The sequence below is a fragment of the Podarcis gaigeae genome, assembly GCF_964106915.1.
Source record: "Podarcis gaigeae genome assembly, chromosome: 12".
NCBI lineage: Eukaryota > Metazoa > Chordata > Lepidosauria > Squamata > Lacertidae > Podarcis > Podarcis gaigeae.
This window is the reverse complement of record NC_139688.1, coordinates 16457580-16471954: the sequence shown is the minus strand read 5'-3', so window position 1 is coordinate 16471954 and position 14375 is coordinate 16457580. Positions and strand designations below refer to the sequence as shown.

The 14375-nt window shown below is 42.3% G+C and overlaps 1 protein-coding gene across 1 annotated transcript; it reads right to left on the bottom strand.

The window, feature by feature from the left end:
- Window positions 1–569: 569 nt before the first annotated feature.
- Window positions 570–4955, bottom strand: LOC310828607 (uncharacterized protein). The gene is made up of 4 exons (XM_083706221.1): window positions 4890–4955; window positions 4276–4416; window positions 2369–2449; window positions 570–799 (listed from the first exon to the last, which is right to left on the bottom strand). Exons 1-4 carry the CDS (start codon window positions 4932–4934, stop codon window positions 668–670), a joined length of 399 nt encoding a protein of 132 aa, XP_083562347.1. The 5' UTR covers window positions 4935–4955; the 3' UTR covers window positions 570–667.
- Window positions 4956–14375: the final 9420 nt, after the last annotated feature.

Below are 14375 nucleotides of genomic sequence, written 5' to 3'. Positions count from 1 at the left end.
TAGGTTGCCGACCCCTGCTATAAGGGCTCTGGAATACCCTATAAGGGAAAGGGAGCAGTTTTTTCCTTATAACATTAGGATACATTTTTCTTCCATTTGGATTTCTCTTTGTGTATATGTGTGTTGTTTTAACTTGAGTTAATTGTACATCACATTCTGCACTTTGAATAAAAAAGTAGTTTTTATATTTTGTACGTAAACTTAACAATTATGATGAAAGAAAAAATGTATTTTGCCAATAAATTCAGCAACAGCAACAACAAGTTGCTTGCAAACAAATTTGCTAATGATGCTGCTGGGAAAAGCAGTTTGCAAACAAATTCAATTAATAGTAACATGCACACAAGTAAGTAATAGTGAAGGAGCTGGCCAGTATATCTTCTGGCCAATCAGAGTTTGTGTAGAAACTAGCGTACTGTAGAAAGGTAAACTGCACATTGGTTGTCCTGCCCACTTTCCCACCCAACACTGCCATGTGGCCCTCGGAAAATTGCCCAGAAGTGAATGTGGCCCTTGAGATGAAAACATTTCCCCAGCCCTGAAATAGAGCAAATGAGTGACACCTGATGTTCTATTCAAAATACATTTATTATAATTAATTTTGGAAACAAATATTATTGTACAGGTATATTTAATGCTACAAGGCTGTGTGGCAGCATCGGCCGACTCATGGAAGCAGAAGATCCTTCACCTCAGTTCTACGCTGTCGATGCCGTGAAGCAGAAATGTCAAGCTCAAGTTGTTGGAAAACCACCATGACATCTTCGCGAGCCACTTGCCAAGTGCAGTGACTGCTCCCCTGTTTCAAGCGAGGCAAACACACACACAAAAAAGGAATCCTCGTTAATGTGTTTCTATATTTATTACCCGCCTTACAGCCCTTTATATACTGGCAGGTAGTTTGTTTACTCCCATATAGTCACGAGTCCGTTTTAGTCATCTGGTGGAATATGTTGTTGCAGGTATTACCATATTTTTCTGTGTATAACACGCCCCCATGTATAAGACACCCCCTATTTTGGAGGGAGAAAATGCACCAGGCACTATCCATGTATAAGATGATCCCTTATTTTAAACTTCAAAAATTCAGGAAAAAATATAGTCTTATACATGAAAATACACGGTATTTATTTATTTAAAACATTGATATCCTACTTTCCCAAGACCGCTAACAGTCTAAAAACAAGGAAGAATGGTAAAGGATTTCTTGGGTTCATTTGCTATTTATTTATTTTTGGTACTTATAGCCCAATGGTCCATGGGGTCACGAAGAGTCGGACACGGCTAAACAACAACATACCCCAATGAGCTCAATACATAGTTCTCCTCCCAACTGAATCCCCAGTTGAGGTAGGCTAGGCTGAGAGCAGGGGCGTAGCGTGGGGGGGCTGCCAAATGCATTTTTTTTTGGGGGGGGGTGCAATGCTCACACCGCTGTCCCCAAACCAGCCCTGCATGGCTTTGTGAGGCTTGTAGTTTGTTTAAAACCACTTTAAATATTGTATTTGAAATTGTTATAGCACACCCTTATGGCGAAGGGTGGGTAATAAAATCATATTATAATAACAACTATCTTGTTCTATTTAAAGGACCTCATATGCAGATATAGGGACAGGCACACTTTATCCCTGCCCCCTCCCCAAACGAAAACAATGAGCTGTCATCTGGTAAACCCTGGTGATGAGGCAGGATAGTGGGAAGTGGCAGCAAAACATCAATGAAAGCTTCCCAGTCTGTGGTCCATGAGTTTCATTCTGGTGGTCCGTGACATGTCTGTGCATTTGTGGTTGAAGATTGTGGAGACACCACATCCGTTGCATTAAATATTGATATTGAGTCTTTAATTGTATTTTTATTGCCGCTTTTATTTCTTCTTTCAAATTTTACAGTATTACAATTTGACCTCTATGGAATTCAAATTGTGATGTGAGAAAACACTGTTTATTACAAATAAAATAAGCAATAAAAATGCAATTTAAAATCACATTGCATCTAGCGCAGCGCATTGCAAGTTCTACAACAAGCAGGAAAAAAAATCACTCAGTGGTTTGTGGAGACCCTCAGCAATTTTCTAGAGGTCCACGGGAAACAAAGTTTAGGAACCATGGACCTTGAGAAATCATTTATGGCAGAGATGGGGAACCTGTGGCCCTTCAGATGTGGTTGAATGCCAGCTCCCATCAGCCCCTGCCAGCTTGGCTAATGCTCAGGAATGACGGCAACTAGAGTCCAACAACATCTGGAAGACCTGTAAGCACCCCATTCTTGATTTGCGCAGTTGGCCCACGTGATCAGCTGTAAACTCAGAATGAGTTAGAAGCATTCCTAGAATTAAAAGCTTTGTTGAAGAGACGCTCAGTCTACTTACATCATTCAAAAATAGCTGCAGCTTTTTGAAACAATCTTCTATCGGGCTGTCCATCAGAGGAAGACTGGTTTTGGATTGCAGCTGTAAATTAAGTGGGAAGAGAATTTGAACACAGACCCTTACTAGCATAGTTGGCAAGAACACGTTGTTTCCCACCTCTGAAGAAAAAAGAAAGAGAGGTGGTATTTGGAGATTGGCTGTTGGAGTCTTACTTTCTATTCAGCTCTCTGCTATAGAGTAAACTGAAGACAAATGACTTCCTGTAGCAGCAAACTTTTTCAGCAGGGGGCCGGTCCCTCAGACCTTTGTGGGGGGCTGGTCTATATTTTGAATAAATAAATAAATGCAAGAGCACCATGAGCCCCAGTGGCTGCTTCTCAGCTTCGCCTTTGAGCCAGTGCCAATGACTGGGCTCAACCTCTTCAGCCCCGGTGCCCTGATTGGACTAGGCAAGCTGGGAAGCACTTTCAGAGACCTTCCACTCAGGAAAAGAGGTCTAAATGCAATGGACTCACAACTTTGAACTCAGCACCAAAGTCAGCAGAACACAGATTTTCCCTGTGAAAATCAGATATTTAAAGGATCAGAGGTTTACTAAAGATTGGGAAAATTTCACGAACTATCTGGAAGATCTAAGCGATGGACAGATAACTCTAGTGGGTTTTAAAGGAGCTCTGTAAAAAGTAAAGGGTACTGTCTAAAGAGAAACGGGAGAACTAGGATGAATAATGGCATTACAAACTAAGAACTGCGAAATTACAAAAAAGATTAGTATGGATGATTTGTGGAAAGGTTGAAGGAAGTCACATTTAAAAATCTGTGAAAGTAATAATTGAATCTGTATATTTTAATTTTGTATTTTGAATTATGTAAACTAATAAAAATTATGCATTGAAAAAAAAAAAGTCAGCAGAACACAGCAGAGTATGAATTACACGAACGACGGCTCTGAAGCTTAACTTCTTTATTCTTTTACAGCTACTGCAAACTAGAAATAAACTACAAAATAAAGACTAACAGAGGCTACCGGACTGCATGAGTGTTACTGTTCGTTATGCAGTCAAATTATCTCTACACAGATAACACACAGACTCCTACAGAGTCAGGCTGGAGCGGAAGAAGCGATGAGCAGATTCCGCCCCCTCCTTTCTGAAAACATTGTGAGATTCTTGCAATGGGAGGGGTGAAATGTCCACACTGCTTACCTGTGTCTTGCGAGTGGCAGGGGCTGGTGGCGGCGGCACAATGAGTGGCGCGAGAAAGGGCTCTGGAGAGGGGCTGCTTAAAATGGTGGCCACTCAAGTGCTACTGTTGCTAGCACCAACAAAGCCCAGGCCCCATCCTCCTCTAGGCAGGGCCAGGAGAAGCCAGGAGGAGGGAGGAGGCGTCACCGCCGCCGTGTGAGGGAGAGGGAAAGAACACATGCGCTGGCAATCCATGCGGCAATTCCCGGACTGTCCATGGGCCAGATCCATAAGGCAATTGGGCTTGATCCAGCCCACAGGCCTTAGTTTGCCGACCCATGCTGTAGCAGTTAAAGTGTGGAATATGCACATTCTGGGCTTGTCAACACTGGAGCAAAATGTGGATTTGCATCTGTCTGTCTCCCCATAAATTTAGGGGCTACTCAGTGTTGTCTCAGACCTTTTCTCCTTTAAATATGTCCCCCCCCCCCTACTTAGAAAACCCAAAAGGGCCAGGGCCTGGGGAATCACTTTCAAAGAGGAGAAAGGTCTGGGACAACATTGGGGAATATGCCATGTGGACACACCTATATTAACCGAGAGACAGGCATGTACAAATCCAAGTTTCATTTTGTCTTACCCTCTGTTTCTTCTGCACACCAAGTTTCATTCTGCTTCATGTTGCCATAATAACTCCTTAGGAAAATAATTCTTAGTACTTACACAAGGTTTTAGCTGATCATGCACATAATAGATATACTCCAGAACGCCTCTCACATTGGAGAAGGGGACGTCCTTCCTTTCAAAGAGCGTAGCTGTTTCATTGAGGATTTGAAGAACAATAGCTACTTTATCAGAGACACCCTGCAAAATAAATGTTAAAAGAACGATTTAGAGGAGGGGGTAGCCCAAATGGTGGATTTCAGATGTTGAATTGCAGCTCACATCAGCTGCCACCGGCATCACCAAGGATCCTGGGAGCTTTAGCGCATAATATTTGGGGAGTATCGTGCTGGCTACTACCCCGAATTTAGAGAACTGTACTTAAAAAAAAAAATTGGGGTGTTTTCTGTTCCTACAAACTCCACTGAGATGGACTACTACTTTGTGAAACTTGTTTAAAAGTATGAGGGTGGGGAATATATTTTATTTTTATTGTTTTGAGATTCGTGTAATGAAGCAGTATATAAATTGCTGAAATAAACAAATACCCATTGAAAATGCATTATTACTTATTTCTATCTCACTTTTCAGCCAGTAGGCTGATATCATGGCTTACATCGAAAACATTTAGCAAAAGAAGGGTCACAATGCACAACTGAAGCTTAACATCTTACCATTTTCACAATCTGTGCTGGTTCACACAAACTGCTTTTGTTCATAAATGTGCATTCCTGAGATGAGCCTCCTCCATTCTTACATCAGGAAAAGAAGGTTGACAAAACGAAAAGGAACACCATTTAAACGCATAACAATGGTTCATAAAAACAGAACAAAAACAAATCAGGTCAAGGCAGCCAGTAAATCATTGAAAGTGTAAGGCTTCTTTGTAATATTATAGTATTGTGAGGCGATAGTGCTGTGCTTCCAGCTCTGAAATTTTACAGCTCTTTCTGACCCTGTAGAAAAAGAGGATTGGGGGGAAAGGGTCAAAACAATTTCTTTTGTTAACTAGATAGTTTGGCACATTCTGTTTTGTTGAGGGAAATGGGTCTTTGCTTATCCAGAAAGTAGGCCAAGTGCAGGTGATTTGCTGTCACTGGAACTAAAAGCTAAAGAACCTTCTGGAAGGTGAGCAGAAGGGGGCTTCCCTTCCTCCTCTGACTAGAGGTGATGTGAAAGAGAACAAAGCAAACAAACATCTTTGGTTCTAGAACTGCTCTGCTTTTCTCTGTGAGAACCCAAAGCTATGTCTTTGGTGACCCCCTACAGAAATCTAATGGCAGAGCAGATACCAAACAGGGGAGCAGGAGAGTTAATTCTGTGAGGCTCCCGCCTTATTTTTGTTTATCTGTTTTCCCTTATTATTTCCTCCAAGGATCTCAAGGTGACATACATGGTTCCCCTCCTCCCCATTTTATCCTCACATTAACCCTTTGAGGTTGGTTGGGCCAAGAGACTATGACTGGCCCAGGGTCCCCTGGTGTGATTCATGGTGGACCAAGGATTTGATCCCTCACCTCCCAGGTTCTAGCCCAAGACACTAATCACTATGCCAGTGCTATTTTTCTAGAAAAAGAGGTACCAGAACTCACCATGAACACCACCCTCTTTCTCTTAGAATGGTAATGGTGCCCACCTGAGAGGTGACAGAACTGAGTTCCACCAAGTTCTGGCTGAAAAAGAAGCCCTGAGTGTACCCCCCCCCCTTCTAAAAACCTTCTATCACCGAAAACTCCCTCAGTCTCTGGTGACCTTTGTTCCAAGGAAACCAAACCCAAGTCTCTCAAAGATTGGTGTACACATAACAGTGCCAATGCAACTTACCAGTTTTTCAATTTCTTTCCAAGTTTCACGCAACCTCCTCACCGTGGGACAGTTTTCCTCATTGGTTCTGGCATGCGGCAGAGCATGTGCAAGGAAGCAACCAGTTGCCAAGAAAAGGAGTTTTCCAAACCAGCACATTTTCTGAGAGATAGAAACTTGGTCTTAACGTTAACCCGCATCAAACTTGAGCAACTGCAACAGTAGCTGTCGCTTGCTTTGAAACAGTGTCAAAGATCTTTGCCCATGTTTGCCAGTACAGTGGTACCTTGGGTTACAGATGCTTCAGGTTACAGACTCCGCTAACCCAGAAATAGTACCTTGGGTTAAGAACTTTGCTTCAGGATGAGAACAGAAATCGTGCGGTGGCGTCACGGCAGCAGTAGGAGGCCCCATCAGCTAAAGTGGTGCTTCAGGTTAAGAACAGTTTCAGGTTAAGAACGGACCTTCTTAACCAGAGGTACCACCGTACTGTAACACCCTTTGCACATGACAAAAAGATGTTGCATGAATGAGATAACTTTCTGTGCTATCCCCACCTGGGGAAAAAAATTACTGCCCTAGCACAGCCTTCTAGTGAGGATTTCTCCTATGTTTCAACTCCTTTTTGATCAAGAAGGAATGGCTCATAGTTTCTTTTGCATTTCCATGTCCTGATCATGAGAGTGAATGTCAGCATGGTTGTCTGTGCTGCTAGTGGTAACACCATGGACATTGGGAATGGGGATTTATTCTAACCCCAATGGCTTTACTGAAAGACTAGCTCCATCAGTGTCCTCCTTCCCCCAACTGGCAGCATCAGGCTCTAGGAAAAGGAGAGAAAGGAAGCTGAGCTGCTATCTCCATCAGCTCTCCATCACACTCTCCATCAGTTGCTCCCAAACATTTTTCGCCACTTGAAAACTGCTGGTGGTCTTTGCGGACCATGTCATCATTTCCCCCCCTGTCTCTTGTAACAATTTTAATGTACTGTGCTCGATGCTGTATGATTTTTAATTGTATCGTCTTTGCTTCCTTTATTTCTTATGTTGCATTTTACGGAATTCAAACTGCAATGCAATCAAATATAATATAAGAGATCAAAGAAGGAATAAAAAAAAGATGAATATTGAATGCAGACATGCTGCAGACCACCTGAATGAAGCTCACGGACCACCGGTGGTCCATGGATCACACTTTGTGAACCCCTTGCTCTACATCACACATCAGCTCATCCGGGTTCAAGGAAAACATGGCATCCTCTACACCAGAGGTTTCTAAACTGTGGTCCATAAGCTTCATTCAAGTGCTCCATGCCACGTCTGTGGATCTGTGATGTGGCACATCCATCTCATTAAGTCTTCATGCTGATTTTAGTTATTTTTTATTGCTTCTTTGATTTCATATATTGTGATTTTTACAATTCAAAATCTGAGTAATACAATAAAATGCAATATATATGAAATAAAAGGAGCAATGGAAATTGCAGAAGCCACAAAAAGCATACATATCCTACAAAAGAGACAAAAAACTTTGGATTCCTGAGTATGCTAAAGCTGTCCAATATTAGAAGCACTGGAGAAGGCAGCAGTTTTTTAAATTTTATTTTTAATCACAGATTTTTATGGGCATTTCCTTTCTGCACATTGCTTTCCTGCTTTGCATTCTTGCTTGGAAATCCACATCTGCTGGAAGGTACCCAAAGAAGCCAAAATGGAGCCACCAGTCGAGGAACTAAACTTTCCCTCTACTGTTGTATTGTTCACAATTTAAAAAAAACCATTCAGCACAGGGCATTACAATTGCTACAACAGGCAGAAAAAGCATTAGGTGTTTCCCCAAAATGTTTGTGGTGCAGAAAATGTTTGGGAACTACCCATCTATTACATTTATATCCTATTCATTCTCCAAGGAGCTAAGGGGACATAAATCCTTAAATCCTTTTACCCTCACAGCAACCCTGTGAGGTAAACTAGACTGACAAGAGAATATCTGGCCTAAAACCACCCAGTGAGTTTCATCCCTAAGTGAGGATATGAAAACAAGTCCTTCCGATTCAAAGGAACTGCTTTATCCCCTTCATCACAGTGTTGATGGAAGAATGTTACTTAGGCAATAGCTTTCAAAGAGAAGTCGACAGACTCTTACCTCGCTGAGGCGATTCAGATCTCGACACACCGCTTTGGAGAAGAGATGGAGACCCCATTCTGCAGCCTGTCTCAAGCACCTTATAAATATCCATCTCCCCTTCCATCACTGTCCTGCCCACTTCTCAATAAAGCATGAAGCACTTCCTTCTTTCAGTATTCCACCTGTTCAGGTAAATTTAATTCCAGGCAATGAAAAAATATGATGTGTGGGTGGCAAGGTTAGAAGAGAGAGAGGGAGGGGGAAAAACCCTCATTCTTGGAATTCAGCATCATATTCACACGAGCCAACAACCGAATTTGAGATGTTGATCTGGTGCAATTTCAGATGGACATGTAATATTAAAAAAAAAGGTAAAGGTACCCCTGCCCGTATGGGCCAGTCTTGACAGACTCTGGGGTTGTGCGCCCATCTCACTCAAGAGGCCAGGGGCCAGCGCTGTCCGGAGACACTTCCAGGTCACGTGGCCAGCGTGACATCGCTGCTCTGGCGAGCCAGAGCCGCACCCGGAAACGCCGTTTACCTTCCCGCTGGTAAGCGGTCCCTATTTATCTACTTGCACCCGGAGGTGCTTTCGAACTGCTAGGTTGGCAGGCGCTGGGACCGAGCAGCGGGAGCGCACCCCGCCGCAGGGATTCGAACCGCCGACCTTTCGATCGGCAAGTCCTAACATGTAATATTAGCAAGATGCAAATAATGCCTATAATAATATTTGTACTATGTGTAATAATAGCAGCAGTAGTAGTAACCTCCCACTGTATTAGTAGTAATATTAGTACTTCAGTGATGGAAGGGTTTTCTTTATCTGCAGCCAGCAGACCATTAAAACATTTTAGAACAACTGACAATTACAACTGATAACAGTGATAGAAACACATGTTAATACAGCTAAGGAACGAACACAGAATCTCAATATTAGACATTATATATCATGGTCTCTCCCTCTCCACAAATGCTACCACAGGGGAGTCTGAATGGAAATCTTTACCCTGGGAGGAGGGGATAAGCAGCAGCAACAGCTATTTCTAAACAAATAACTTGTCTTACCCATTTTATTGTAACCTTATTTATTTTAAAGAGTGATGCTTATTGTTGTAGAAATCTCCTGAAAACTGCTTTGTGAGCTTTGCCTGAAAAAGCGGTATATAAATACTGTAAATCAATAAAATATAGGGATGTCTATTGCCAGGCAGTCATAAGCAGTCTAGCAAGGACAGCTGTACAGTGGTAACTCAGGTTAAGAACTTAATTCGTTCTGGAGGTCCATTCTTAACCTGAAACTGTTATTAACCTGAGGTACCACTTTAGCTAATGGGGCCTCCCGCTGCTGCCGTGCCACCGCCACGCGATTTCTGTTCTCATCCTGAAGCAAAGTTCTAAACCCGAGGCACTATTTCTGGGTTAGCGGAGTCTGTAACCTGAAGCATCTGTAACCCGAGGTACCACTGTATTCAAAAATTTATTGCAACCCTGAAGCAAAGTGATGATAAGAGACTCAAAAGAGAAACCCAGGATATAGTAAGCCTTTTCAAGCCCCCTGATTAAAAAAAAAAAAACCATGCAAGATAAACTGTACCTCAGCATTGATGCTGAGGAGCAGCATCTGTAGTTCACTGGGGTTTTATTATTATTATATCTGCCATCAAAGCTTTCCAAGGAAAAAGCCTTCCAATACTTACCTATAGTTAGCCATGTCAGCTATTGTATTCCTCTGCAGCCATCTGCCGTCATCACAACTGCCACCTTCAAGCTGGCCTGGGTGGGCACAGAGGGGGCAGGTGGGTGTGGAGGAGAGGGGTAGTGGCAGGAGAGGGGTCATTTTCTGTGTTGCTTGAAGCAGCAAAGCATCCTGGGTCAGCCCTGCTCCTGTGGTCTTAGATACAAGCTGTTAGAGATCAGTCTAGTGTCCGGTGTCTAGTAAAAATAAAAGAATAAAACAGTCTTAGTTCTCTCTGCCCTCCCCCTCCGCACAATAAATGAAATAAAGAAGGAGAAAGGAAAAGCTACCTATAAAAATCAAATATATTCAAAGCTGTCCATAACACAAAGCCCAGGGAATTCTAGCTCAGTGTAACAGTTAATCAGAAGTGGTTTTTGTAAAAAAATCCTGCACAGAAAATGTGCTATGTGAAAATCACTAGGAAGAGTCCTCCTGATAATGGAGAAGTAAAATATTCCAAAAGTAGTAACCCCGATGAATCAGAGCTCCGAAGAAAGACTGTGGAAAATGCAGCCCCACAAAAAAATCTAACCCTGTGTAAAATTATTATAATCAGTAAGGATGACGTATAAAAGTTCTCTTCTTCGCCATGTGTGTTCCAGAGAAGAGAGAAGTAATAGCAGAAAGAGAGAGGAAGGAAGGAAGGAAGGAAGGAAGGAAGGAAGGAAGGAAGGAAGGAAGGAAGGAAGGAAGGAAAAAACTACTTGTGTGAAAAGTGATTAAGCTCAGAGGAAGCTCAGTGGAGAATCTAGAGCCACTCTCTGCTCCCCAACATACCCAAATACATTCCTCCTTCCTGATGGGTTCTTTTTCTCCCCCTTTTGGTCATAACTCAAATTTGGTTCTGAGTTGGTAAATGGCAGATGAAGAAGAAAATGTTCATCACATTGCTTTATGTTACAGTGGATGGACAACTGACATGTTCTCAGGGTCAACTGAAGCAACTGACATGATTCTGGGGTCATGACTCTGGGACAAAAGCTGCTGGACCTATCAATCTTTGTACATCTTCTTCACACCATGGGGCACTGGAGCATAGTTTGGCCAAGGCCTAGTCACATTGGCAATCTTTGAGCTGCTGTTTCTTTCATTTCAGAATCCAGAGGTCCAGGAGATGAGAAAAATATTTGCTCTGCCCTGCAAGACGAAGCAGGCTTGTTTGCCAGCCACAGTTCTGAACCAATGACTCCTTCCATTCCATAGCTCTGGAGGTCTTGTTTGCAGCATCCCTGGTTCTCCCAAATAGATTACAGATTACAGATAGATAAGACCCTTTTACGTGATTTCTCCACATAAGGGCCAACTCCAGAAACCATGCTACCATGCTGTATGGCAGCAGGGATGCCAAGTAGGGGGCCCCAGCCCCTCAATATTTCCTATGAAAGGGCTGCACCCAAAAGTTCCATGGCAGCAGTGTATGCATGACATGGGGCGTGTTTGTGTCCTGCACATGAGCTGCAGTGTGTCTGCACAAGTCAACACACTGCGGGGCATGCTGATGACATGCATACACACTGCAGGGCATGCACACACGGTGTGCTGATGTCTCACGGCTCCAGGCCCCCTCAACCATGGGGGCATGTTAGAACATGTGGCTTGTTGCAGAAGGTCCCAGAAGTGATCCTTCAGCATCTTGGTTTCACGAGTGCAAATACATCTTAATCGGAGTCCTTGTTCTACCATCTTAATCTTGTGGGGAAAATAGATATGCAGATAGCCTAGGATAGTATCAAACATTGCTGTTCCACTAGAGCAAGAGACTTCCAATTGTGGAATGAAACTTTCTCCACCACTCTGCGGTTTGAGACAGTGAGTCTGTAATCCTCTGTACTGCCTACCAAGTGAATCTGGAGGGTCCCATGGCACTAGAGACACTGTTCAGGGAAATTGCCAGTGGGAGGGGAGGAACTGGTAAGCTTTTTCATTTCTGTTTATTGATACAATTTATTTATTGAGACGAATTCGAGATGCACCATAATGCCTAGCGTTGACCCGAGTGAAGCTCCACCCCCTTCTCCGTTACTTCCCTATTGAATGAATGAATTTATTATTTCGGTCACAGACCAGTTCCAGCCCACATACAATATCAAGGAAGTCCTAAAACACGATAGGGATACATTTGAATTTGCAATTAGGTATAACAGGGACAATACAGATATAGCAACAGTTAAATATATATATAAATTAAAACTTAGTCACTAACATACAACCTAAAATTATCATTTAAGGCCTTAATCATTATGATAGCACAGCTTGTTCCCTAAGTTTTATGGCAATCGCACAGAATTTGGCTACCCTTAACGTGATCTCAGGATCCTTGTCCTTTACCAGGGATTTTAGACACTGAAGTTGGGATTCATTTGGAGATTTTTGCATAGCAGGGGATTAGTTCCCTATTAATCTGACTCCTCCTCCTGCCTCTGACGGTAACAGTTGCTTCTGAGCTCTCTGTTCTGCTATTCTCAGTGAACGCCTGGTTTGGGGCAAGGGTACGGGTTCTGGGATTCTGGGATTCTCTCCAGTGACAGCGTCTCATTCAACTGCTGCTCGGGCTCTGCTATCTACTTCCTCCTCCTCCTCTCCCATTATTTCCCAGCTTTTGCCCTCATCTCCCTCTGAGGTCTGCCCTGTAACAATCCACTCCTGGAGGTCTATGCTACCTGCCCCTTGCTCCTCTCTAGGTGATGCCTGGGGCGGCGGTCTCCACCATTCTTCCTCATCCACCCAGCCCCTGACAGCATCTCCCGTTCACGTAGAATCCTTGATATGCAAGAGTTATACCTTTGTATGAGTCTTGTTCCACATTTGTGGAATGCTCTCCCCAGGGAAGCTCAGCTGGCGCCTTCATTATACACATTTATACGCCAGGCAAAAACATTTCTCTTTGGCTGATTGGCATCTCATGGCCTTTTAAATGCATTGTTGAAGGAGGTATTATTGGATTCCATTTGCTTCTATTTTTATAATTCATTTTGTGTTTTATGTACTGTAATTTTAGGTTGTGAACTACCTTGAAATAGACAACAGAAAAGAAATACTCTTCCCTCCAGCAAAATTCATTCATTTCGCACCTGCTGAAAATGTTCTTTTGTTTCAGAAAGCATATACAGAAATGTACTTTAATCCAATTTTAGTTTATTTTTTATTTTTTATTTTTATGTTTCAAATAGTTTTTTAAAAACTGGGATTCTTTCCTGATACTTTTATTATTTTAGTCTTTTTGTAAGCCACTTTGAGATTTGATTACAATCAACTAATGAATTTCTATTAAAAAATCAATCATTTATGAATGGAACAAAATTCATAAACGGAACAAAATTCAGGGACATCCATTTCAATGGGCCTTCTTGTAAATGCTGTGTTAACAGAAATAAGAAAACGAATAACGATTTAAGTGGAAAAAAACACATGAGCATGTTACATAAGTGATATTACCTGAAATTTCCCAAGAGAAGATCACTTAAGCAAATAATGACTTTATATGCGAAATTTTCAAGTCGGACACACACGTGTCCTTTTTGCCCATTATTGGAAATGATCTATGCACTCTTTTCTCGGTGTGTCTTTCTCTCTTTCTATTCCTTTTATTAATTTCTGAAACCTGAAAGTGAAATGGTTTTATTTTGGGGCGGGAGAGGAGGAGAGGAAGTCTCTGTCAGTAGAAGTCAAGTTTACACAGGTTCCTTGTCTGCCCAACCCCTTTCCCTTTTTCTTTCTAAGAAGTGTATTTCCTGACTTATCAGAGTATAATCACTGTGCAGGTTAACATGGACTTGGCAGGTGTTAACCTCACTTTTCAAAAGGTGAATTCCTCCTTGCCTATGCAACAATGTTTTTCATCTGCTGTAAAAGCAGTACTTTGATTCATCCAAAAGGAAGGTTGGAAGTCCTTTAAGTGCTTTGTGAAGGTGTGCCGCAGTTTTGAGAGCCAGTGTGGTGCAATGGTTAGAGTGCTGGACTAGGTTTAAATGCCTAGTCAGCCATGAATCTCATTGAGTGATCTAGGGCCAGTTACTGCTACTTAGCCTAATCTACACTACAGAGTTGTGATGATAACAAGCCACCTTAAGCTACTTGGAAGAAAAGTGAGATATAAATAAAACAAAGAATAAATATACAGTCGTACCTTGGATCTCAAACGGATTAGTTGCCAAACATTTCATCTCCCGAACAATCAAAAACCGGAAGTGAGTGTTCTGGTTTTCGAACTTTTTTGGAAGCCAACATCCAATGCTGCTTCCATGGCTTCCAATTGGCTGCAGGACCTTCCTGCAGCCAATCAGAAGCCGTCCTTTGGTTTCTGAATGTTTTGGAAGTCAAACTTCTGGAACGGATTCCGTTCGACTTCCAAGGTACGACTGTAATAAATAAATGTTGAGTTAATTGACACAAATATAATATTCAGCTTCATCGGATCTCCACGAGTTCCCATGCCATGCATACTTTTTATAAACTTCTATTATATTGCATATTATTTACCTTTTTCACTAAT

What these genes read in the sequence shown, in the direction of transcription:
- LOC310828607 (XM_083706221.1), bottom strand. Translation starts at nt 4,934, where the DNA reads ATGAACAAAAGCAGTTTGTGTGAACCAGCACAGATTGTGAAAATG. An exon ending in CAGCACAGATTGTGAAAATG is followed by an intron (nt 4,417 to 4,889) that starts GTAAGATGTTAA and finishes TTTATTTTGCAG; the next exon opens with GGTGTCTCTGATAAAGTAGC. An exon ending in TGCAGCTATTTTTGAATGAT is followed by an intron (nt 800 to 2,368) that starts GTAAGTAGACTG and finishes CGCTTGAAACAG; the next exon opens with GGGAGCAGTCACTGCACTTG.